Genomic DNA, 25,081 nt, shown 5'->3' on the forward strand with positions numbered 1-25,081 from the left:
ACCCCCAGCTCTCCCAGCCTGGCTCCAGCCCTTGGAGCATCCCCATGGCCTCCTCTGGACTCTCCCCAGCTGTTCCATGTGGATTTTCACTTCACAAATCCTCCCTGTAACTTCATTTACTCCAAGCATGGATGCCACGTTTAACGCCCCAGCTGCTGACTCAGCCTGCAGGGCTCTTCCCTCCTGGCTGTGTCACTTCTCCCACTTGCTCCAACCAATGACAAACCCAGGATCCATTTGAAAAGGATTTTATTAAAGTAGGCATCACCCACAACTAACAATAGTTGAAAAAATATTCTTAACAACTTTTCTTTTTTTAAACCTTTTTTTTTTTGTCCTGAATAGGTAATTTAACAGCCACAGCACTCAAGTGTCATGAAGAAAATCTCTGCCCAGAAGTCAAACTTCCAACAGGTAGAAAAAGGTAGATATTTTGTACCACATCAAGTTGGTTTCATACAGAAAAAAAAAATTGTGACATCATTACAAGTTAATGTGGAAAACATGGGGGAAAAAATATACAGATCATTGGTAGGATTGAAAATGAGAATTTCAAACAGGATGCAGACCTTGCAGACACATTTAATAACATTCCCTGATTGTCACCACAGTTTCCTCCAGACCACTCTCTATAGGAACATGGTTTATTTCAGATTTTTAAAAAAATTAAGTCGCTTAAATGGCTGCTCCTAAATGAAGCCAGTAACATCTTGGCAGGAAAACCAAAACTGTGTTCAAATGCCATAGGTTTGCATTCCACCTTTGCCATGACACCTGTTCCAAGGCTTTTGTGTAATTCCACCACCAAGGACAGTGTTTCAGAAGAAAGAACGTTCCTGCTCCTCACTCTTGTAGAGTCCAATGAAACTGGAGCTGGGAATGAGGGTGAGGGGATCAGACCCCAGGACTCTGAGTGACATGAGGACATGGAGTGAGATCCATCATCAAAAACTCTTTATTTTACACTTCCCAAAAGTGGAACAGAGGCACTGAGGAGTGGACAAGACACTTCAGATCCTTTCCAGCCCTTCATCTGCTGGCTCTAGGTCCCTGGGAGATAATCCAGTGTGGATCTCATCCTTTTGGGCAGAGGACAAAGCCCAGCCAGTCTCTCCTCACAGGGTGCGAAGGGAGGGCTGACTTCACCTCCCATTGAGCCAAAAATTACATTGGAGCTACGTGAGAGTTACAAAGTGGCCAAAGTTTAAAAATTTGTCCTTTCAGCAATGTAAACAATATAAAAATGTTTCAGTAATAGCCACGACCCTTGAGCTTAAATACCTGGGAAATTTCTACTTTGCCCACAGATGAAAGGGTAAAATACACACAAAACCAAGAGATACAAGTGTAACAAATGTTTCAAATAACTGGGTTTCACCAAAGAATCTTCATTGGAAGGTTACTTTTGTGATGAAACATATTCCCTGCAGGAGAACTCTTGCACAAAGAGAAAGAAGTCTGATCATGGCAGGGTTACAAAAAACACAACAGACTCACAACCACCAAAGCGCCGTCACAGAAAACAGAGGAAACAAGTTGTAGGCAAAAAAAAAAAAAAATACTTGAGTGTTTTTACCTACACACACTACTGGAGTATACAAGACCAAAAAAAAAAAAAAAAAAAAGGAGAGCTTCCTGTAGGGAATTTCCAGTCATTTTGAAAATGAAAGGTATTTTTTCTTTGAAAAAAATAAAAGTCAAAAGTTCCCAGAGGCTGATTCTCAGCTGGAGTAGCTAACAGCTCAGACTCACATCCATGGAAACTGGTATTTTACCTACAATGGCTTTCCTGTCTCTCCAGTTTGTCATTTCCTGAAGTCTCCTAAGTAGCTTTTGAACTGACACCTCTTCCTCTCACACATCTACTGAAACTCCCTTGTTCATCCCAGAATCTCCTGTGCATGAAACGCAACGAGCAGAACAGCCCTTAGCTGTAGCTAGAATATGGTTTCAGCTTCTGGATCCCTCTCTAAAGGATAAAAGGGTATGAGCTACACATAAACAGCATCTACAAACACAGTGCACGTGGAAAATGGGGTGAACAGGAAAGATTTCCAAGGCTGACCTGACTCTACAGTAAGGCTCCATCCTCAGCCCACCTTTAAAACCTGTTCCAGGCAATGTGACACTGTGCAGGGACTCCAAACAACTGGGAGAACCAAAAGTACTGCTAAAAACCCCAGCCAGAGGCTTGGCCTCCCTGAAATCCCACCCAGACTCACATCCATGGAACAGCTCTTCGGATTTCAGCTCTCCCTCCGAGGCTGCACTGAAGGCAGCAGCACTTGCAGAGAACAGGACAAAGCTTTGCTTGTAAACCCTGGGTTTTTTTAAAGCATGATGAGAATTCAAGTCCTATTCCACTTCACATTTATAAGCAGCATCATAAGACTGCTATTCTGTATGCCCTAGGTACAGAAAAGTGTATGCTTAGACAGCACTAAAGAGAGATATAAATAGGAGCTATTGAGCAAAGTTTGATTTCAAACTAGAATTGCAACAACCCCCTGCAATTTGGGAACATGAAACAGCTCTTCTGATGTCTCTTTTGTAAGCAAAGAGTAAAAAGGTTCTTGCTACAACCTAACATCCTCCACCAGGAAAAAGCAAAACCTGTGGTTAACTTTTTGGGATATGCCTGAAAGGCCAGGTTGGACAATGCTATCCCACTTTGTTTGCCAAGGAAGAGGCAGGAATGATTGGAGAGCCATCAGCCAGGAGTAAGTGGTATTTTGGTATTTTTCCCTAAGTGTGAAAGTTCAAGAACTCTGCGTTTGTCAGCAGTGCTGTGTTTGGGGACAGCACCCAGTGCAGCTGTTTATCTAAAGGACATTCCAGCTACTGGACATTTCTGCCCAACTCTGTCACTACTTACAAAAATTAGTAACTGACATGCTCTAAGACTCAGAAAATTAGAAACTAAAATGCAGCCATTTCTTCCTGGTCCTCTGTGGAAATCTGGAAACATCTGAAAGCATTTCAGTTAGCTTGGGCAATCCTAGAGTCAGACCCAAGGTAGCTAAACATGGTGGTCACCAGCTCAGGGAGGTCATAATCGTGTTTCCAACCCCAGTCCCTGCGGGCGTTGCTGTCGTCGAAGTTCATGGGCCAGCTGTCAGCTGCAGGGAAAAAAAAAAGAAAAAGAACCAAGAAAGGTGAGGCTTAGGAAAAAATCTCTCTGAACTTTGAGAAGTTTCATCATTACTAAGCTGAATTTTGAACCATAAGACTTAAATTGCACAGGAGCAATTTGTCAGTTCCTAAAAAGAAAAGAGACTTTATTTCACCCCAATGATGTTTCTTCTTACCTGCTGCCAGGGAAGATACTAACCTATGGCCTGCCTGACTTGATCCACATTGTAGGTCATCTGGAGCTCAGGGACATACTTCTGCACCTCCTGGGCCAGCTCCTCAGGAGTGAAGCTCATGGCACTGATGTTGTAGGTCCTCATGGTCAGGGCTTCTGCAGGGGCATCCATGACCTCCAGCGTGGCCTTGAGGCAGTCGTCGATGTACATCATGGGCAGCCGGGTGTCCGGCCTCAGGTAACACTTGAATTTGCCAGTCTTTATGGCATCATGGAAAATCTGGACAGCATAATCTGGGGAAGAGAATAATGGATGTGTATGATCTGTGTTGTGCACTTCATGACAGTCAACAAACCTCAGACCAACCCCAAAGTCACCTGTCTCAAATCTGGCAGGACTGTGAGATATTCATCATGAAATCACAGAGTGGTTTGGGTTGAAAGGGAGCTTAAAGATCATCAAGTTCCAATCCCCTGCCATGGGAAGGGATTCCACTTTCTATCCCAGGTTGCTCCAAGCCCTATTGAACCTGGCCTTGAATATTTCCAGGGATGGGGCAGCCACAACTTCTCTGGGCAACCTCACCACCCTCACAGGGAAGACTTTCTTCCCAATACCCCATCCATCCCTGCCCTCTGGCAGTGGGAATCCATTTCCCCTTATCCTGTCATTCCAAGTCCTTGTGAAAAGTCCTCCCCAGCCCTCTTGTCATGCACCAGTCACTCACCAGTTGTTCCCCCCCCAGGCTGGGAATCAGCAGAGATAATCCCTGGATACCTGAGGCAGCGGAAGTCCAGGCCATAGCGGCAGTGGTAGTACTGGGGAGGGGGCAGAAACACAGAGTTACACACCAAGAGCTGGTCACACACCCACTCATTTCACAGGAAAAATCTGACCCAGGATGAAACTTCAGCTGGCCCAGGACAGGGATGAAAGGAATGGGATTACTGAACAATCTCCATTCCCTGCCTGGCAGCTGATCTCCCTGCTTGTCCTTTTCCAGCTCAAATCCACATCGGTAAACATGGATCTTTGACATGGATTGTCACGCTACTCATGTAGGGTCTACAACGTTCAGAAACTGAACATTCCCAAGTTTGTGAGACTTTCCAGGATAATACAGTCCTCAGACCTATGACAGGAAACTGTATAAAAATACCAACTTTAAAAATGTTGTTTGTAAATAACTACAAAGTCAAAACCGAAGTTGTGCATGTGCAGACTCACAAAACTTTGACTTTAAAGTTTTTTTTTGTAGAGGAGGAGCAAAAAGTCATCATTGTGTACCCGCTGTCACAAGGTTTTGTGCACTGTCCTTTCTGCAGTGCCATTCACACTGGCATAGAGGCCAAAGCCATAAAAAACAGAGAAAGAAATGACAATGAAAGTCAGCTGTTTGCCAGCTTCCCAGGCTTTGTGCTTTTCCCAACAAAACTCAAAAGATATTTGACCTTCAGAGCTGCCTCAGACTATTGCTGAGTAGTAAAGTCTGAATTAAGGAAAATGGGGGAAAGAATGAGTGAGGAATCTTATTAAAGCAATTAATTCCAATCATAGACTCATGGAATGGCTTGGGTTGGAAGAGACCTTAAAGAACATTCCAACCCCCACCAAGGACATGGAAAACTTCCACCATCCAAAGTTGCTCTGAGCCCTGTCCAACCTGGCTTTGGACACTACCATGGATGGGGCAGCACAGCTTCCTTGGGAAACCTGTTTCAATGAAGTTCTCCCAGACCTTTTAGGAAATGAATAAAATAAAAAATTCTCACTTCTCCCATGAGCTCAGCGTGGACCTTGGAGACTCCATAGATTGTCCTTGGTCTCTGAATGCAGAGATCAGGAGTTGGATCTCGAGGAGAGGTGGGTCCAAAGGCTCCAATGGTGCTTGGAACAAAGAGCCTCAAATTGTGCTCAGCTGCAATATCCAGAATATTGTGTAAACCTGGGAAAAAAACCACAAAACAACAGGATTTATCAAAATATTTCTGCTTTCTCAAGCCACTGTGAGAATTATAGAATATCCTCAGCTGGAAAGCACCCATCAACATCATCCAATCAAACTCCTGGCCCTGCATAGACACCCCAACAATCCCACCCTGCAAGCATTGTCCAAACACTCCTGGAGCTCTGGCAGCCTTGGGAATGTCACCATTCACTGTGGAGTGTTACAGGAGCGCCTTGAGCTAGGTCTCATAAGCTCTTGGAGGTCTATAACACACCTATGATTGCTCAGCTACCTTTAGAGGCATAAAAATTAGCAGGATGGCTTCTGTTGCAGTGTTGGAAACAAAAAGGTTTAATAAAAGGCAAAATAACAAACAAAGAAAAACCAAGCCAAGTGCAAGAGGTTCTTACTCCTGGTAAAACACCTTACAAAAGCCATTAGTTTCTTTGTTCTCTTCTTTTTCTAGTAGATTGCCCAAGCAGGACTTTTTGGCTTGCGTCCAATTAGCTATCCTTAAGTTTGAGGTGAAGTTCCTAAGGTCCTATGAAGTGTCTTTTTCACCTAATCGAAGAGAGAAACTGTGGTGGTGTTCACAGGGGTCCCAGGACGAGAGAAGAGAATGTTGACTCCATGTTTCAGAGGGCTGATTTATTATTTTATACTATATATATATATATATTATAATAAAAGTAAATGATATATTAAAACTATACTAAAAGAATAGAAGAAAGGATTTCATCAGAAGGCAGGAAAGGAAAAGGAAAAGGAAAAGAGGAAAAAAGAAAAGGAAAAGGAAAAGGAAAAGGAAAAGGAAAAGGAAAAGGAAAAGGAAAAGGAAAAGGAAAAGGAAAAGGAAAAGGAAAAAGGAAAAAGGAAAAAGGAAAAAGGAAAAAGGAAAAAGGAAAAAGGAAAAGGAGGAAAAGGAAGAAAAGGAAAAGATGATAATAAAATCTTGTGACTGACCAGACAGTCTGAGACAGCTGGACTGTGATTGGCCATTAATTAGAAACAACTACACAAGACCAATCAAAGATGCACCTGTTGCATTCCACAGCAACAGATAATCATTGTTTACATTTTGTTCCTGAGGCCTCTCAGCTTCTCAGGAGAAAAATCCTGGCAAAGGGATTTTTCAGAAAATATCATGGCTACAAGAAACTTCTGGCCTTCTTTTCTTTTTGAGGGGACAAAAGACACTTTTTGTCACTCTGTCAACAGGGAGCACATTCCTATAGGGGAGCTGTTCCAATGCCCCACACCCTCTGGGGAAGAGCCTTTTCCTGATCTCCAACCCAAACCTGCCCAGACACAGCTTTAAGCACTCAAAGGCAGCACACACCAGTGATGTTGACAGCCCTGGCCAAGGGCACGTTGGCCTCTCCCACGGCGCTGAGCAGGGCGCTGTAGTGGAACAGCCACGTGATGCGATTGTTCACCACGATCTCCCGCAGGTTCTTGTAGTCCAAGATATCCGCGAAGATGAAAGGACCTGGAGGAGGTGGAAGCAGTGGGAAATTGGATGTCAGGAATGGATGGAAGGAAGGTTCTGCATGAAGCTCAGGCTGCTGTTTTTGCCACCTAAATACATCACTAAACAGCGAGGTTGGGGAAAAGTTTTCGTAAGTTTCCAGTGAAAATCAAAGAGTCTTAAATCCTACTTTATATCTGCCTCATTATAAAAATTCCTTGAGCATGTAAAAACAAAGCACAAGTTTCATTTCCAACTTCCTCCCTCCTAAAGAATAAAAGCATCTCTTTTTACAGCAGGAGCACAAGGTGCCTCAAATAGTTATTTGAGTCAGAAATGCGGCACATTTTTTCACTGCAAAGAGAAATATTTTCCTAAATATTTCTCTTTGCAGTAAAAAAATGCAAAGACAAATATTTAGGAAAAGGGAATAAGAGAAGAAACCAACATCTTGGCAAGATTTGAAAGCAGGGAGGAATTATGCAGAAGGTTTGAGCAGCTTGTCAGTGTAATCCACTTATCACTTTGATAATTAGTTTATGCACATCAGAGGTAAAGTCAAGGTTTGTTTTTTTTTTTTTCCATGTGCTTTCCCAGTCACTTACCACTATAAAAAACATTATCTGCAGGCTTTCTAATGTCAGACAAGATCACATTGTTCTTTCCAAAGCGTTTCCTGTGTAAAAATACCCACAGGGAACAGTGAGTCCACAGCTTTTTGAGATAATTCATCAGTTGCTATTTTGTTTTGCAGGAGTGATAGTAGAGGAACAATATTTTCCACAATAAAATCAGTTATCTCACTAAACAAAAAAAACCCCACCCCAACAATCCTTTAAATATCAACACAGCATCTTAAAAAATTATCAAATACTTCTAGGAGCAGTCAAGCTCTGCATAAGGATAGAAATTTTTTAGAAAGTGAAAATATGTTGGGAAAAGAGATTTTCCTACACTTTTCTTACTGAAAATTGTACCCAGAGATAATTTACTCCCCTGCAGAAAACAAAAAGCCACTGGGATTGTTGTAGCTACAGTTACTTTTATATCAACTAAGCAAATAGAAGAGAGAAATTGTGACCTTGTGCTAATCAACACAAGGCTGTTGCAGAGCAGATCTGGGGGCACTGGAGCACATTCCGGCCTCCCATTATTTGGATAATTTTAAAATATATCCTAGAAATGGTAGAAAATGCTCAAACTGCTACAGTGTTGAGTGCAGTGAGTCTGCTCACTTTTAGTCTTGGTCTAAACTCCCTCCAGCAAAGACTGTGAGCAAATGATAAACTGGAGCTGAGCGGGATATGGACAAGGACATGGATCAGGGAGAGCTCTTGGAGCATTTCACTCTTCTTGAAAAGATGTCATAAAGAAAAGGAGGTAACTGTGCTTGAGGTGGGGAAAAGAAGAAGGAAAAAGAAGGAAAACTCTGAGGGTTCAGACTCTGAATACTCCCATTTAACTGGAAGCAAACAACTCAGCAGACAGTCCCTCAGACAAAATCCTGCTATTTTGGGAATCGTGACTGATGGACATGCAGAAAATACGTCAGGAACCCACAGCATGCACAGGAGGGACAAATAAAATGATGGTGAAAATTTAATTATAGAATCATTAAGAATCATTAAGGAAAAGACCTTTAAGATCATCAAGTCCAGCTATTAATGTTATTTACAAAGCCAAGAGACAAAAACAGCATTTGAAAAATAGGATTTCTTTTATAAACAACTTTCCAGACAACTATTGCTCCTAGAAGTGATGGCTAAAGCTGGAATCCCTCAATCACAGCAAGCCAGGGAATGGTGACCCACCTCAGCAGCTTTGCAAGTCCCACCCCGAGCTGGCCAAGACCACCTAAGAGACAAAAATCAGAGGAAAAATGGGGGTCACAATGCAGAACTCCATTATTATCTGTATCATATCAAGAATTAGTATGATTTTCTCAGTGAGTCAGGAAGCTTTTATGTTTTTTTCTCAAGGAACTGGTTTTAGATGAGTTCTGGAATTCAAATAGGAAAGTTCACACAGGACTCTGATGGCAAAGATCATCCCAATTCCAGGACATTTGGGGTATTTTTGCTTCCAGAACTGTGCCCTTTGGGGAGGGAGGAGAGCAGTGGGAAAGCTCAGCTGAGAAGCAGGAACCCAGCTGTGCCAGGAGTGCTGACCTGTGATTAGCACCCGGGGATGATCCGACTCAGAGAACGTCACCGAGTGGAAGCTGGCGTCGGAGGCCACCTGGCGTGGGGACACCCCGATGGCCCTGACAGGCACAAGGGACACCCCACAGCCACAGCCAGAGCTCTGCAGCAGCTGGCTGGCAGCTCTGCCCAGGTTCCTGACGATTGGCATCTTCCTCCTTCAGGTGTGCTGTGAGGAGAGAGACAAAAGATGAGTCACGAGTGATTCAACCCCATTAAATGGCTTTTAAAACTCTGCTAAAAGAGAAAACTCTGCTAAAAGAGAAAACTCTGCAGGGATCCAGAGGAATTTGATGCCATCCCAGGGCTGGGGCATTGTGGCAAGCAAGGGCTGAAAGCAACCTGGGATGTAACATGAGCAGAGGTAATGGATTCCCCGGACTGAGCTCAGGAAAATATCCACAGTCCAGAAAAATGGACAGGGAGAACACTGTAAAGCTCAAGTTTAAACTTTTTTTAAAACTTCACTTGGAAGTGTGATTTTAAGGATAAATACAGAATAAAACAAAGCTGCTGTGATGCCACGTTTGGAGTGAAAGTTTTGCAGGCTGCTGTGAATAAGCAAAACTCCTCAGGATTGCACCAGCAAGAGCAGCTGAGCCAAGGAGGCAGCAGGAAATATCTCGGAAAAAAAGGGAGATTTACTCTGATTTTTAACACTCAGGATGGACAGTACCCAGAAAGCAAATAGAGGAGTGGCAGGACTTAGCCAAACCTCAAGAAAATGTCCCAATTATTTCACATCATTATAATTTACCCTGTGCTGCATTCAAGTTTGGGTTCTTTCTCTCCAAATTTTTCATATTGCAGAAGGAAATGCAAAGTACCCCAAATAAATGACACCTGCAGCCACAACTGGTCGTTTCTATGGTGCAAATTTAATTCTCTCAAATAAAATCCTCAAGGCACAACCACTCATTTTTTTCCTTATCCCCTCTGAACAATTTTTAACTGTTTCCCAAGGATCTAGAATATGTAAATTCCCAGATGAAAGCATATTTCAAACTTGCCTGATGGGGTTACCCTGTCAAATCTTTTCTTGGGGCAAATATTCTGAAAAGGAGAGTCAGGTAGATGGAAGCTCTCCACAAGAAACTGCAGATGAATTCCAGTTGCAGAGAAAAGCAAACAAGTGATTAATGTGGGTGTTTCTTTCACTTCTCAGTCACCTGACTGAGAATGTTCTGGTACTTGAGGGAGTTCTGCTATTTAAATACTGATTTGCTAAATATTGTCTAGTAAGACAGCCCCATAAAATTGCATTATTAAAAAAATACACTTAAACTGATCAAAAACACTTGGTCTGAGATGCCCAGAAAGGTGATGTGAGTGCCCATCCTTGCAAATATCCAAATTCCATCTGGACACAGACCCAGGTACCAGCTCTTATGATAATCCCTTCCTATTTCAGCACTGAAAAAGAAAATCTTCCAGCACTGAGAGAGACTCACTGGTCTGTGTGACAAAAAATTTCTACTCCAAGTACCCGAAAAAGGCATTTTGAGCTTTGCAAAGTACAAACAAAAGTTGGCTGTGACTAAAATTGCTTTCCCAGTGACTGGACTGGTTTTTGCAAACATACTTAGAGTGAAACCACAAAGGCTTAAGCTGAGAACTTACTCCCAGGTCTGACTCAGCACAGTAAATGCATTTTATACCAGGAACTGAAACAGCCAGGCAGCAGAGCTGCTGCAAAAACCTCCACTGATGGCATTTATTTTTATTTCAAATACAAAGGGGGGAAAAAACAGGTGTGACTGGCTACTAAAGTTGCCATGAATGCACAAATATATAAAGAAATCAATATCATGCCTTAAAAATACTTCCCCAAATAGATGAAGTCAGCCCCACACAGTGATTAACTTGCAAAAAGCAACTCATACAGGAAAGCCCAGTCTGCTAGATCCAAGTTTTTCATCTTTAATAACTTCCAGGAGTTATTAACAGCTCTGAACACATACAAAAAATTAATTTAACTGATGAAAAATAACTTATATTTTTTATAGGCTTCCCTTTTTACTGTGCCAAAGGAGAATACTGTTGGGAACTGAAGAGGAAAAAACTGTTGGGAACTGAAGAGGAAAAAATTACCTGTATAATACATAGATAAAATATATAGTGAAAGGTGTCCTTGCCCATGAAACAGGATGAGCTTTAAGATCCTTTCCAACCCAAACCATTCCATGATTCCACAATATATTTTCAAACCCCCTCCCACATTCATTTCTGAATAGTTTCTCAGTCCCTGATCTCATTTATCAACGCAAACTGATATTAGAAAGTATTAGCAAAATGAGGAAGTCTTATTCTGAAACATCAAAGTTATTTCCCCCGCCCCAGTAATTTAAACCAATAACCAAAGTTAATTTCATGGATTAGGCAATGGAATTGCAGCTGGAATTTTCCCTCTCCTGTACTCACCTGGGCCTCAGCTGGTGATAAGGCAAAAGCAGAGCAGAGAAGGCAATTTATAGGACACTGCCTCTTTGGAAAGCCAATCAAAACCTGGCAGAGAGTAGGAGTTGTCCCACACCTTAAGGAAAAAAAAATTTTAAAAAAAGTGCGTGTGAGAGCAGCAGCAGCAGCCAGGGATTTCACTGTTCTGTCCTGTTTGATTTTGAAATGCCTGGAAGTTTGGGATAGGCAGGGAAAGGGCTCTGAAGGTGCAGAAGCAGCTCCTCCAAGTCCCAGAACCAGCCAGCGTCGGGTCATGGCTGAAGGACAGAGTTTAAATTAATTAGTGGCAGTGCAAAAAGATTAGTAGAAAGCAAACACGTGTTCCAATGAACAATAATCTGCCTGGGATAGCAAGAAATTTCTGGGGTTTGTAAGAAGATTAAAGCACTGGGAGAGGGAAAAGAGGGAATAAAGAAAAAAAAAAAAAAGAGACACATTTCATAAAATGACATTTAATGAGTGAACTGCCAGCTGCTGCTCCTCTGCGGGGTTTCCAAGGTGTTACATAAGCAGCAACACCTGTTGCTCACATAAAAGTCAAAAATGTTTATGGAAACCAGCAGATCTTGTAAATTAGTTATTAATAGAATGTCACAGCAACAAGAAAGATAAGAAAGTCATGGGCTTTGTCTGGAAAGTCCCACTGCAAGCTTCAAAGAAAATGGGAGAGAGGGAGGGAAGAGAGGCCAAACCAAACCCCAGAGCTCCCACAGGATTTCTGGGGCTGCACAGCTGCTGGGATGCCACAGGATGCCCCTCCAGGGAGCTAAACCAAAGAATCCAGAACTTTCTTCTTTCAAAGAAAATTAAGGGACTCTGCAGGGCACAGGATCCCGCAGATTCCCAGCCACATCCTTGGGAACATGGTCCACACCAACATACTGAGGTCCAAATTCTCAACTCCCAGTTGGCTCCAAACCCCACAGCTTCTGCTTCAGACCTGCAGATTTGCTTATGCATTGGGAAGGTCCTCTAATTTTCCCAACTGTATGAAGAGCTTGAGGAGAGAGACAGCACCTTCCTTGGGCATCCAGAAGATGAAGCACAAGCCACAGGAAAGCCTCTGTGGTGCCCAAGTGGAAACTCCATCAGATCCCTGCATTTGGGAGCACTCAAGCTGCAACAACTAAGAGATAATCTCAGCTCAAGCCCAGCCACTGCTGCCTGGATAGCTGGACCCAAATGCATCTCACATTCCCTGCTGGCAATTCCTCTGCTTCTGAGACCCCCCAGGCTGGGACGCTGCGTCCCTGCCGGTGTCTCCTGGCAGGGGGGATGTGCCGGGGTGTCCAGGCTGGAGCTGTTCCCTCTGGCAGGGAGCTGCTGGCCAAGCTCAGCTGGAATAACCTTGACACACACGCTGGGCTCCTGTCCCAGGGGTGACGCACGGCCGGGGATGAGGCCGAGCCCCTCTCCAAGAGGAGACATCAGCCCGAGCCAAGAGGGAGCTGCTGGGAACCTGACCTCAGCCACCAAAAAAACAAAAAAAAAAAAAAAAAAAAAAAAAAAAAAAGAAACACCAAAAAAAAGGAGATTACACAGCTGCTGAACAGCGTGAAACTCCTGGAAGAGGTAAGGAAGATTGGTCCAGAACATCCAGTGTATCCTGGGCTGAGTGGGCAGCAGGGGAAGGGGGGGATTCTGCCCCTCTGCCCCTCTCAGGTGAGACCCTACCTGCAGAGCTGCTTCCCGATCTGGGATCCAACAGCAGAAGGATGTGGAGCTGCCGGACAGAGCCCAGAGGAAGCCACAGAGATGCTCCAAGGGCTGCAGCCCCTCTGCTCTGGGTACAGGCTGAGAGAGCTGGGGGTGCTCACCTGGAGAGGAGAAGGCTCCAGGGAGACCTCAGAGCCCCTTCCAGGGCCTAAAGGGGCTCCAGGAGAGCTGGAGAGGGACTTGGGACAAGGGATGGAGGGACAGGACAGGGGGTTGCAGCTTTAAACATAAAACAAAAGTAGATTTAGATGGGCTACTGGGAATGAACTCTTGGCTGTGAGCATGGAGAGGAGCTGGCGCAGCTTGCAGAGAAGCTGTGGCTGCTCCTGGACCCCTGGAAATGTCCAAGACCAGGTTGGACGGGACTTAGAGCAGCCTGGGATAGTGGAAGGTGTCCCTGCTCACGGCACGGCTTGGAACGGGAGGATCTTTGAAGTCCCTTCCACCCAAACCATTTCCCGATTCCCTGGCTCTTCACCCGCCACAGCCTCCGCTGATGAAACCACGGAGCCGGGGCGGGTGACGGGCACGAACAAAACCCGCCCGCCCGCAGCGAGTCTGCGGTGAGGCACCAAAGCGCCACGAGCACCGAACCCCCGGTCCCGGTCCCGAAGTGTCCCCAGAGGAGGGGACAGCGCGGTGCCGGGGAGAGCCGCCCCTCCCCCATCCCATTCATTCGGTCGCACCGGCAGCGGGGCGGCCCCGCCATCCCAAATCCCCCAAACCTCGCAGCCCCCGGTCCGGTCCGGCCCGGTCCGGTCGATCCCCGCGCTCACCCCGCTCCTGCCGCGCTCCCGCCGCCGCCGCCGCCCCGTTCCCTCAGCCGGGGCCGCTCGCGCCGGGGCCGGGGCCTGACGTCAGCGGCGGCCGCCCAGGGGATTGGGCGGTGACGTCACACGGGCGTGATGTCACGCGCCGTGAGGGGCGGCGGTGCCGGGCGGGGCGCGGCGGCCCCTCAGGAGCTGAGGGCGGGCGGTGCCCGGCCATGGGGACAAGGGACATTACAGCTCATCCCATCCCGCGCCTTAGGCAGGGACACCTTCCTCTATCCCTGGTTGCTCCGAGCCCTGTCCAACCTGGCCTTGGACACTGCCAGGGATGGGGCAGCCACAGCTTCTCTGGGCAGCCTGTGCCAGGGCCTCACCACCCTCACAGGGAAGAATTCCTTCCCAATCTCCCATTTAACCCTGCCCTCTGGCAGTGGGAAACGTTCCCCCTCTTTCTGCTTCTCCATGCTCTTGTTCCCTCTCCATCTCTCCTGTTGGTCAGCACTCACCAGCCAATCCACCGTACACAGCGCCAGTCACAAATTCCTGAATCCCAGAATCCCTAATTCCCAGAGCCCCAGGATGGGTCAGGTTAGAAAGGACCACTGGAGACCATCTGGTCCCACCTCTCTGCTTAAGAAGGGTCATGCCACAGCACAGGGTTATGTCTGTGAAAAACGCCAACCACTTGTTTTTAAAATTTTAGAAGTTTAATAGTAACAAAATGGTTATAAAAATAGTAATACAATTAGAGTAATAATAATTTGGACAATTTGAATTAAGACAATATGAGACAATAGAGACAAAGAATTACAGATGTCCGGGTACCTTTTGGAAAAAGGACACCCGTTAACAGAGGATTAACCCTTAAAAACAACAGCCTGTTGCATATTCATACATCTCATGCATGATGCATAAATTCCATTCAAATACAGGATTCTGTATGGTCATCATCAACTTCTTCCTCTGAATCCTAACAGCGCCTTCGAGGCGGGAAGAAGTTCGTTTCTTCTGATAACGGAGCAATAAATTCTTTCTCTCTGAAAGATTTAGGTGTCCTGTGGCTGCTATCTCACTGCAAGACTTTTCTTTAAAAAAAGTATCCTACATAGCATAGTTTCTATTTTAACATTTTTTATAACCTAAAACTATATTTGACACAATACTTTAGAGAATTAATACAGCATTACTTTCTAACACAACACACATAATATTAATTTGAATATTTGCAAAAAGCCAATCATAAAATACATGCATTTTTCACAATGTCCAGACAATTCTGGAATATCTCCAGTGAGGGACACTCCACAGCCTCTCTGGACAATCTGTTCAGTGCTCGGTCACTGCACAGGAAAGAAGTTCTGCCTCCTGTCCAGGTGGAACTTGCTGGGATCAGTCCCTGCCCGTTCCTCTGGTGCCATTGCTGGGCCCTGGAGCAGAGCCTGGGCCCTGCTCTGACCCTCCCTGCACACAGGGACACCCAGGGATGAGGGCCCCTCTTAGCCGTGTCTCCTCTCCAGGCTGAACAGCCCCAGCTCCCTCAGCCTTTCCTCATCAGGGAGATGCTCCCTTCATCATCTTTCCATCACACCAGTGTCACTGTCATATTTTCTGAAAAATCCCTTCGCCAGGATTTCTTCTCCTGGGAAGCTAAGAAGCTTCAGAGAAAAAGGAAAAACAATGTTATCTCATCTTTCTCTCCTGTGTTTTGCTGCTTTGGAATGTGGTCTGGAGATTGTTTATCTAACAGGTGGCTGTTTGATTTGTTTCATGTGAATTGTTTTTATTTAATGACCTATCACCATTCAGCTGTGTTGCGACTGAGGCGTCAGTCACAAGTTTTTAGTATCTTGTTAAGCCTTTTGTAAGTATCCTTTCTCTATTCTTTAGTATAGTTTTAGTATAGCATTTATTAATATAATATAATATAATATAATATAATATAATATAATATAATATAATATAATATAATATAATATAATATAATATAATATAATATAATATAATATAATATAATATAATATAATCCTTTGAAGAACATGGAGTCAGATTCTCAATTCCTCCTTCGTTCTGGGGACCCAGCAAATACCATACACCAGTGCAATTGTCTCTTCTTGGTTGTACTACCAGCTCCTTGACTGCCCAGACATCAGAGAGGGATGTAGTACCCAAATGATCTTGTTGTTGCTAAAAATCACCTCTGCATTTCAAATTTCCATCCAAAGATGCTGCCTTTGCATCCTTCCGGTGGCTGTTCTACAAGAACAGATGCCAAAACTCGCTCTGCCTTGCTTAGACTCTGCTTTTTAGTGTTCCTGCTCTTACTGAGGTCACAGTGGCTGGGCAGGACCTGTTAGGTTTTACACTGCTTCCTAAAAGTTCAATAAAAGGAGATATTTCCCCCTTTCCCATCAAGGTCAGTGCCTCATGTGTATGGCCAAGTCCTAAATGCCTTCAGCCCAGCAGAATGTGCCACCTGGTTGATTTTAGGGCTGAAACCACCATTTGCTCAGCCAAGAGGCTCTTTGCTGGGACAGGGACTGTGGGAATCATCGTGTTTGTGCTCTTTGCACAGCTGAGTTGTGGCACCGTGCCCCAAAACTGGAGACTCGCCCTCCTATCAGCACCCACACTCACAGCTGCTCACCGAACTCCTGGGCAGCCTTTATCGTATCACAGGACAGAGCCTGCTGGCTGATTGTGTGCAGGAGATGGGTGTAGCTGTTCTCAGAAGAAAACTCATCCTATCAACACTTTTTTTAAAGTAAGAGGCCATGAAGAGAATAAAGTTGGTGGAGCTGCATGTCCACAGCAAGGAGTCCACTGGGGTGAGGCTGACACCCAGATTCTGCTGGACTCCACGAGGGAAAACTGAAGTAGCCTTAGAAAGGGAAAATTCTCTTGATATCGGGTATATTGAACTGAAATAGGATGGCACTCTCCATTAGATACATTTCTTTTTATGCTGTTTGGGAACTTGACAATTCTCTAGAGGACAAGAGTGCTGGAATGAGCACATTCTTCTTGAATGAAGAGGAGCTGAATGTCTGCTGGTTTATGAACCCACATTCAGCATTTTGGGATCTCAAGCACAGCAATGTGTCCTGTGAGGTGACAAATTCAGTCCTACATTTGACCATGTCCTTCAGAGATATTTCTGCTCAGGTTTTGCAGCTGTGCTTCTTGCTTGCAAATTCTACCTTTTCATTTTTCCTTTCTGGGGAATTTTTCTTCATTTGAAGTCCCTGCAGCTCCGACTGGCAGCCTGACAGGAAAATTGTGGCTGCCCCATCCCTGGAAGTGTCCAAGGCTGGGCTGGACAGGGCTTGGAGCAACCTGGGGTAGTGGAAGGTGTCCCTGCTCATGGCAGGGGGTTGGAACTGGATGGGCTTTCATGTCCCTTCCATCCCAAGACTGTATGGAGGCAGGAAGGACAAAGCTGCAAATTTCCCAGCAAAGAATCCTTCTAAAGAGGGGCCTTACTTGGTCCAAACTGCAGAAATCCAGAAACATGTTCTGGTTTGGTGCAGTCCAGGCACTGCCCAATTTCTTAAACATCCAGTAAAGCTGCATGGAGCAGGAAGTTCTTAAGGGAGTTCTTAATGAGCAGCCAGGAGAGATTAGAGGGCCTGGAGCAGATTTTGCAAAGTATTTGGAGTTAAATCTGATCCCACGTCACACTTCCTAAATCTCCAAGAGTCCTGGTGTTATGGGGTTTTGAAGCCTTGGAAGCAGGGTTGGATATGGGAATCCCACTCCTAAATCAAGGATAGAACCATAGAATCTTGGGATTATTAAAGTTGGAAGGGACCTTGAGGGCCATCCAGGTTCTCCTGCTGTTTCTGGCTGTGGGAGTGGCTTGTGCATTGCTGCCCTTCTCAGGGGAGCCCTGGAGGCTGTGGGGCAGTGGGATGTCCTCTGAAGGACGAAGTGACAAACTGCTGGCAAGCAGAATTCCATGTTTGATGGATCAGTGATTTGATCTCTCAGTTTGATCCAGCATCTCTGCAGACAGAAGCTGATCAAATCCTCCTTTTCCTGAGCTGATCCTGACAAGTCTTCTCATTCCCAGCAGCACTTGTACAAAGATCCTTTTCTTCTGGATTCCTTCTGCTGAACTGTACCTCCAGCAAACAACATTATTACTTTTTCCCCCTCCTTATTCCAAACACATCTATATTTCATAACCACAAACATTAACTCTCTGAGCAATCTTGAAGAACAAAGGCTTTGAGATAAGATTATCTTGCCACAGAGGTGTTTATAAGCCTTTTTCCCCCCTCATTCCCTCCTGCTTACGAATTCCACCCCTTGGCAGACAGGTTGGGATTGTTATGTAACAGTTTAGCTACGTGCAATTAGAGGGCACAAAATTATAGATGGAGCAGGGATATTATCCAGTGTGGATGGCACAAGCTTACCTGAGTTTCTAAAGCACATGGGTGAGTTTGTGGAGGAGAAAAACATTAATGATGAGCGACTGTAAATCTCCTGGATGTGCAGCGACGGTGCCTGGTTCAGAAAGTCCTACAGCTGTAGATCCCAGAGCCTGTTAGAGCACTGTGGGGAAAAAGCTGCTGCTGGAAACAAAAGAGCAGGATTAAGAGGATCTTGCCTTGATTTGCTGGGGTTGCTTTTATGTTCTGAGTTGGGTTCCCTGAGTGATGAGCAATTCCTGCCTCAGCACAGCAAGGAGCAGAGGAGCTCAGCAAACCAACCACTCTATAAAAATACTGCTTTTCAAGGCCATTTATTATAAGCAGGGCATTGAGCCATGAGGGAGCCAAGTGCAGTAATTATATTTGTGAAGCACGGGTCGTTTCTGTTTGCTGGACTCACTTGATATTCACACAATGCTGTCATTTTTCTGGACTCACTTGATATTCACACAGTCATTTTTCTGTGGTGTTCAGTGAAGCACGGGTCATTTCTGTTTGCTGGACTCACTTGATATTCACACAATGCTGTCATTTTTCTGTGGTGTTCAACTTATCAGCCTCTATTTTAAAGACTACTTGGGCTAGAATCATGTTTACCCTCCCTCTGGGCAGTACTTTGTATTTGAAGGTGCTGCTGAAGGTAAACCAACCTCCTCCTTTGACATGGAACTTGCATTTAAACAGATTTTTTGAAACACTGCCTATCTTTTCTGAAGTCTGTTGAATTTCACAGTGTTCTGCAGATAATGGTATTTCCATCTTGCCTAATTTCTGCCCATAAACAGGTCTTAAACTGTTCACATTGGGAAGACAGGAGCTAAAACACCTTCCAGCTTTTGCTTTTTCAGTTTTCTCTGTGTAAAAAGGCAAATATCCAATACTTTATTTACTCCTGAGAGGATATCTTCCCTGTCTCTGTCTGCAGGGAGGGCTCAGAGCAGGGACCAGGCTCTGCTCTGGGGGGCCCAGCAATAGGAGAAAAGGAATTGGTAGGAACTGATGCCAAGGAAGTTCCACCTGGATATAAGGAAGAACTTTTTCTCTGTGCAGTGACAGAGCCCTGAACAGATTGTCCAGAGAGGAAGTGAAGTTTCCTCACTGGAGATATTCCAGAATGATCTGGACACAACCCTGTGCCCTGTGCTCTGGGATGGCCCTGTTGGAGCAGGGAGGTGGCACCAGATGGCCTCCAAATTTCTTTTCCAACCTGACCCAACTTGGGATTCTGGGATGAGCTGCCGTCCTGACCAGGAACGTGGATGCTGCACAACAGCCCTCGAACACATGGACTGAGCCAGACACTGGAAGCAGAGAGAACAATTGGAGGTTTCCTGCAGGAACTGCATCCAGGCCACACTGGAAATGTGGCAGCAGATAATTCCTGGACCAGATCCCCCACTTGGGTGAACCTAGAGAGCCCCACTGAGCTGTGGTCACTTGAGAAGGGCAGGGATCCACCACAGTTCTTAGAATCATGGAGTGGTTTAGGTGGGAAAGGACATTAAAACTCATCTTGTTCCACCCCTTCCACAGGCTGGGACACTTTACACTATCCCAGGCTGCTCCAAGCCCTGCAAACCTGGCCTTGGACACTTCCAGATATCCAGGAGCAGTCACAGCTTCTCTGGGCAACCTTTGCTATGGCCTCCCCACCCACACAGGGAACAATTTTGTCCATATATCTCACTTAAATTTCTCCTCTTTCAGTTTGACCCCATTACTCCTTGTCTTATCACTACAGTTCCTGAAGGAAAACCCTCCTCTCCAGCTTCCCCATTGCAAGGGTGGCCTGCAAATCTATACCAGCTCCTTTTCCTATGGTTTTTCCACAAGCCTTTGCTGCTGCCCAGAGATAGATTAGTAAGAAAATGTAACTTTGCCTGGGTTTTATGTGGCTCATCCCTCAGACCCAAGCAAAGTTTCAGTTCCTGAAAGGATCTCCTGCTGTATCCCACAAGTGCCACAGCAGCCACAAAGAGACACCAAGGAGGGACACTGAGCTGGGCCCTGGTGACAGCTCAGCCACACAGGATGTGAAAAGAAGAAACATCTTCTGCCTGTGGTGCTGAACTGCTTTGACCCTGACACTTGTCATGCCCAGCAGATGTGACACGGGCTGTGCCCGGGCACAGGGAGGTGTCACATCGTGTTGGCAGCCCAGGACAACGTCACACTGATCACAGTCAGGGCTCATCTTCCCTCTGTGAGTGAAAGTGTCGCTTTTGCACCCAAACATGTGTCACACTGCATTGCTGCCTGCTTGGAGAAGGAAAAAAGGGAAGATTTTATTTAGAAGTCGTTCTCTTTAATTAAAAGAACACACTTGATGATCTTTGTTTCAATTAGATTTGCCTTGTCTTTTTTTTTTTAATGAGGGGTGAAAGCACTGTGTGAGCCACAGATGCCTTGTTTTTCAACACATTCTCCTGGCCTCATTCCCCTCCCTGTGAGCTCCTGCAAAGGGAAAACACAGGTGTTCCCCCTCCAGGTAGGCTGGGAATGAGGGAAGTCTTAGCTTGTGGCATCTTCCACCTGGCTGTTCCACACTGGGTGTGAGATCCCTGCCTGAAAGGAGCCTCTCAGCAGGGGTAACTCCTACTGGGTGCTCACAGCTTGGGGACAGCAGTGGCTGCAGCCACATTTCCCTGTGCAAAGGGACCTCATGGCATTTTGCACTGTAATTTTGCACTGTAATGGACCAGGATCAAACCCTCAGTGCCCCCCAGATACTCCTGTGCTGCTGCTTTCTTAAAATTAACCCTTTTTTCTGTGACCACAGGACAGCAATCCTGCAATGTTCTCTCCTCAGGAGACCCCAATACTGCTCATGCACTGATGGCGGATAAAGGATCTGGTTTCCTTTACATCCACAATTTAAATTTCCACCCTCATGGTGATTGGTTTTATACTCACAGAATGATTAAGTTTGGAAAAGACCTTCAAGATCGCCGAGTCCAACCTGTGACCAATCCCCACCTTGTCAATGAGACCAGGGCACATCCAGGTGTTAAAAACAGATGAAACACAATTAAGGACAGCCCATAGCAACAAGAGTTATCAAAAAAAAAAAGGAAAAAAAAAGGGAAAAGGGGAAAAAAACAAACCTGTGAAGAGCAGAAGTGGCTGAAGGGGACAAGGGGCCAATCTTACAGCACGAAGCACCACCATCACGACAAGAAAAACCTCCAAATAAATCAATCTTGAAGGCAGGTGCTCCAATAGTCGCCAGATTAGCCCTTGGGAAAACCTTTAGCTGTAGGAAGTCCTGGAAAAGAACCCTTGGGGAGGGAAAAGTTTGTGTTGCTGAGAGATTTAAGAGCAGGTTAGGCAGGAACCATCAGCAGAGATGTGTGTTCAGTGGATCCTGTCTGAGGGCAGAGAAAGAGGCTCACAAACCTCCCCTCTTCAGATTCAGCACCTGAATCTCTCCCTTTTGCTTGCTGCATCTCCAGTAAAGATGGAAAACAATGAGTGATTTACCCTGGGAATGTACAAAAAGGTCAGGGATACAAGTTCTGAGGTTACACAATTCTCAAGAAGCCCCAGCCTGCAGTGCCACCAGCCAGGAGGAATTCCTAGAGCCCAGACAGAGACATTGTTATTCTGGGGAAGGAAACAGCTCCCTTTGTTCCCTGAAGGTTTTCTTGTATTACCCGTTCATCCACGGCCTTGCAGCCTCCCATGTCAGCTAACAGAAAGGATGAAGGGTGCATCATAAATATAACAGTGATTGGAGATCGGTGGCAGAAAGGAGGGATTTTTGAGGAATAAAATCAGGCCCTGGGTCTTACCCCCCATGAACATCTGCCTGCAGAGAAGCCCTGATGCTGCTAAAGAAAACACAGCAGTTGTCACTTGCCCTTAAGCAGGAATTTCATACCTCAGAGTGGATACAGGGAGCTCACCAGGGGAAGTTCTGTAATATAAAATTGCCTTCAATTCTTTTTTGCTGACAAGGCCAGGTTGGATGGGGCTCTGTCCAACCTGGAAGGTGTCCCTGCCCATGGCAGGGGCTGGAACTGGAGGAGCTTTAAGGTCTTTCCAACCCAAACCAGTCTGTGACGATTTCCCAGTTTTCCAGCATCGCTCCTGTAGCACATTGGCAAAACTACATGGAAGTCTCTGAGCAGAAACAACCCAAGGAATCTTTCTGCCCTTCACAGCTTGATCATAAAAAGTCAAAACCTTTTGCCCTGAAACAAACATGAGTAACCACAGGCAGAAACAAAGCAGGAAGGAGATGTTATAAACCCTCAGCAGCTGCTATTGCAGAGCTGGATTCACTAATGGAGTAATGACTGTAAACAGAATCCATTTTTCCTCCTTCCTTACTGGCCCCAACAGCACAAGTTTCCACACAGGGATTCATTTCAAGCAGGCTGTGGAAAGAAGATGCATAATTAGGGCAGCTAATGACGAGGATGAATTACCAGACTAAGTAGGAGCAGCACATCAAACACTCTCAGGCCAAGAGGAGAGAGTTTGCTCACTGTAAGCCTTCCCTGCCCTGTAAACCCTGCCCTGCTTTCCCAAAGGTCTGTGTGCTTCTGAACAACACAAACCTGTGTGGAAACGAGCTCATTCAGGGCTCTGTGATGAGCTGATGTTGCAAAATAAGGGTTAAGGAATGTACTCTGTGAAAACCAAGCTGTTTAAAAATCCAGACAAAGCCTCACACCAAATTTATCTCATACCACAAAGAACAGTGGAAGATCACCACCCTCCTTTGGAATTGGGCTTCAGGGATCCTTGTGGGATATTCTGTGATTCACCTCCATTTGTCCGAGAGATGGAAACCCACAGAACACCAGGAATCAGCCTTGAAACACTGAATACTCATAAAAGAGTTCACTGGGAAATGGAGGTGATGATCATCAGGGTCATTTTCAGCCCAGAACAAGGTGGAGAAGAAAAACCCTGTGACCAGTGAAAAACTCCCTTCCCAATTCTCTTTACTGAGCACATTTGTTAATGAGACTTTGGAGAATAAATAGTTTATGAAGAGGACTCAAGTTTCATCTGATAATGTTACATAAAACTTCCCTGTCAGGGGCTCAGTCCCTGTGAAATGTAGGAATAGAGACACAACTGCTCAGTGGGAAATCACAGAATTATTTGGGTTTGGAGAGACCTTAAAACTCATCCAGTTCCACCCCCTGCCATGGGCAGGGACACCTTCCACTATCCCAGGTTGCTCCAAGCCCCATTGAACCCGGCCTTGAATATTTCCAGGGATGAGGCAGCCGCAGCTTCTCTGAGAAACCTCTACCAGGGCCTCACAGCCAAGATATTTTCTCTCAATATCTCATCTAAGTCTCCCTTCTTTCATTTTAAGGCCATTCCCCCTTCTCCTATCACTCCATGTCCTTGTGAAAATCCCTCTCCAGCCTTCTCAAGGGACCCCCTCCAGGTACTGGAAGTCTGTAATTCCTAATGATCCAGAGAAACACTGGATTTCATTGGGCTTGAAGAATGTAATGACCCAACCTGAGAAAAGCTTGCTAAAAACATATCCATGCATTCCATGAAATCTGCAAAGTCTCACAAGCCTAAACCTCTCATCCCTGAAGTACTTTTTTCAATTAACCTCAAAAAACCACTCTAAAATAAAGCAGAAGACCTCAGGGGGAGACTTTGGGGCAGAGAAGTTGAGATGCATTTAAAATTAAGTCTAAACTGGCCATCTCTGCAAAACAGAGCTGCTACCACAGCTGTGAAGTCATTTATCAAGTGCTGGGAGCATTCTGGATGCCTCCAGGAGCAGGCAGCGCCTTTCCCACATCCTCCCCAGCCTCTCACAGCTGTGCAGGAGCAGAGCAGCTACAGCAGGGCTGAAAAATCAGCTTAAGAATTCCTTGCCTTTGCTGGAGGGAATAAGGCATCATGTTACGAGCCAGGGATGGGCAAAGGCTTTGGAGAATTCCATTTTCCACCCAGCATTATTAGATAATCACAGTAATTTAGTGTGATGAGGCTACAGACTTTGTTCTTGAAGTTTAAGAGTCCTCTGTTTGAAATAAAGGCAGGTTGTTTCTCCTTCTCACACAACATTTCTCGGGCCGTGGGTGCTGCAGGTCAGCTTTTCTGGATCTTTCTTCAACCTTTCATAAGGTTGGGAAAGGCCTCTGAGACCACTGAGTCCAACCTGTGACCAATCCCCCCCTTGTCACCAGCCCAGGGCACTGAGGGCCACCTCCAGTCATTCCTGGGCATCTCCAGAGATGGGGACTCCACCACCTCCCTGGGGTGCCTCTTCCAACACTTAACAACCCTTTTCATGGAAAAAATTCTTCCTGAATTTACAGGGAAGTGCCCTGTAGGACAGGTGAGAGAGCTGGAATTCTATTTTATTAAGTTTTGCTGTCATATTCCTGCAGACTGAACTGTAATTGACATTTTTTCACCCACCCACCCCCCACTGGCAACATGAGGACTGTTGGAATGAGGAAGGGAAATGCCTCCTGCCTTCAGCTCCCAGTTTATTCACAGTTTTGGTTGGAGCAGGATATAAACATACATCAGCATCTGCTTGAGCAGAAAACCAGAGCTTGCCAACTCACACGGGCTGGGAATTTTCCATCTGCAAAAAGAGCAAGCTCAGCAAAGAAAAAAATTTTCCTTGGGGACAAAAAAGGGGTTTTGCTTAAATAATTGTGTCTTACATCAAAATCAGAAATCGCTGGAGTCTGGGAAATCCCTGGAATGGTTTGACTTGGGAAGAACCTTAAAGCTCATCTCGTTCCATCCCCATGGGCAGGGACACCTCCCACCAGACCA

The 25,081-nt window shown here is 45.4% G+C and overlaps 1 protein-coding gene across 1 annotated transcript; it reads right to left on the bottom strand.

The window, feature by feature from the left end:
• Window positions 1–250: 250 nt before the first annotated feature.
• On the bottom strand, window positions 251–13,931 carry LOC115902660 (L-threonine 3-dehydrogenase, mitochondrial-like). Its single transcript, XM_030946342.1, has 10 exons — window positions 13,875–13,931; window positions 11,347–11,458; window positions 8,893–9,094; window positions 8,536–8,578; window positions 7,330–7,400; window positions 6,596–6,745; window positions 5,081–5,253; window positions 4,036–4,126; window positions 3,332–3,601; window positions 251–3,119 (listed from the first exon to the last, which is right to left on the bottom strand). Exons 3-10 carry the CDS (start codon window positions 9,074–9,076, stop codon window positions 2,980–2,982), a joined length of 1,122 nt encoding a protein of 373 aa, XP_030802202.1. The 5' UTR covers window positions 9,077–9,094; window positions 11,347–11,458; window positions 13,875–13,931; the 3' UTR covers window positions 251–2,979.
• Window positions 13,932–25,081: the final 11,150 nt, after the last annotated feature.

The sequence above is a fragment of the Camarhynchus parvulus genome, chromosome 3 (genome assembly GCF_901933205.1).
Source record: "Camarhynchus parvulus chromosome 3, STF_HiC, whole genome shotgun sequence".
NCBI lineage: Eukaryota > Metazoa > Chordata > Aves > Passeriformes > Thraupidae > Camarhynchus > Camarhynchus parvulus.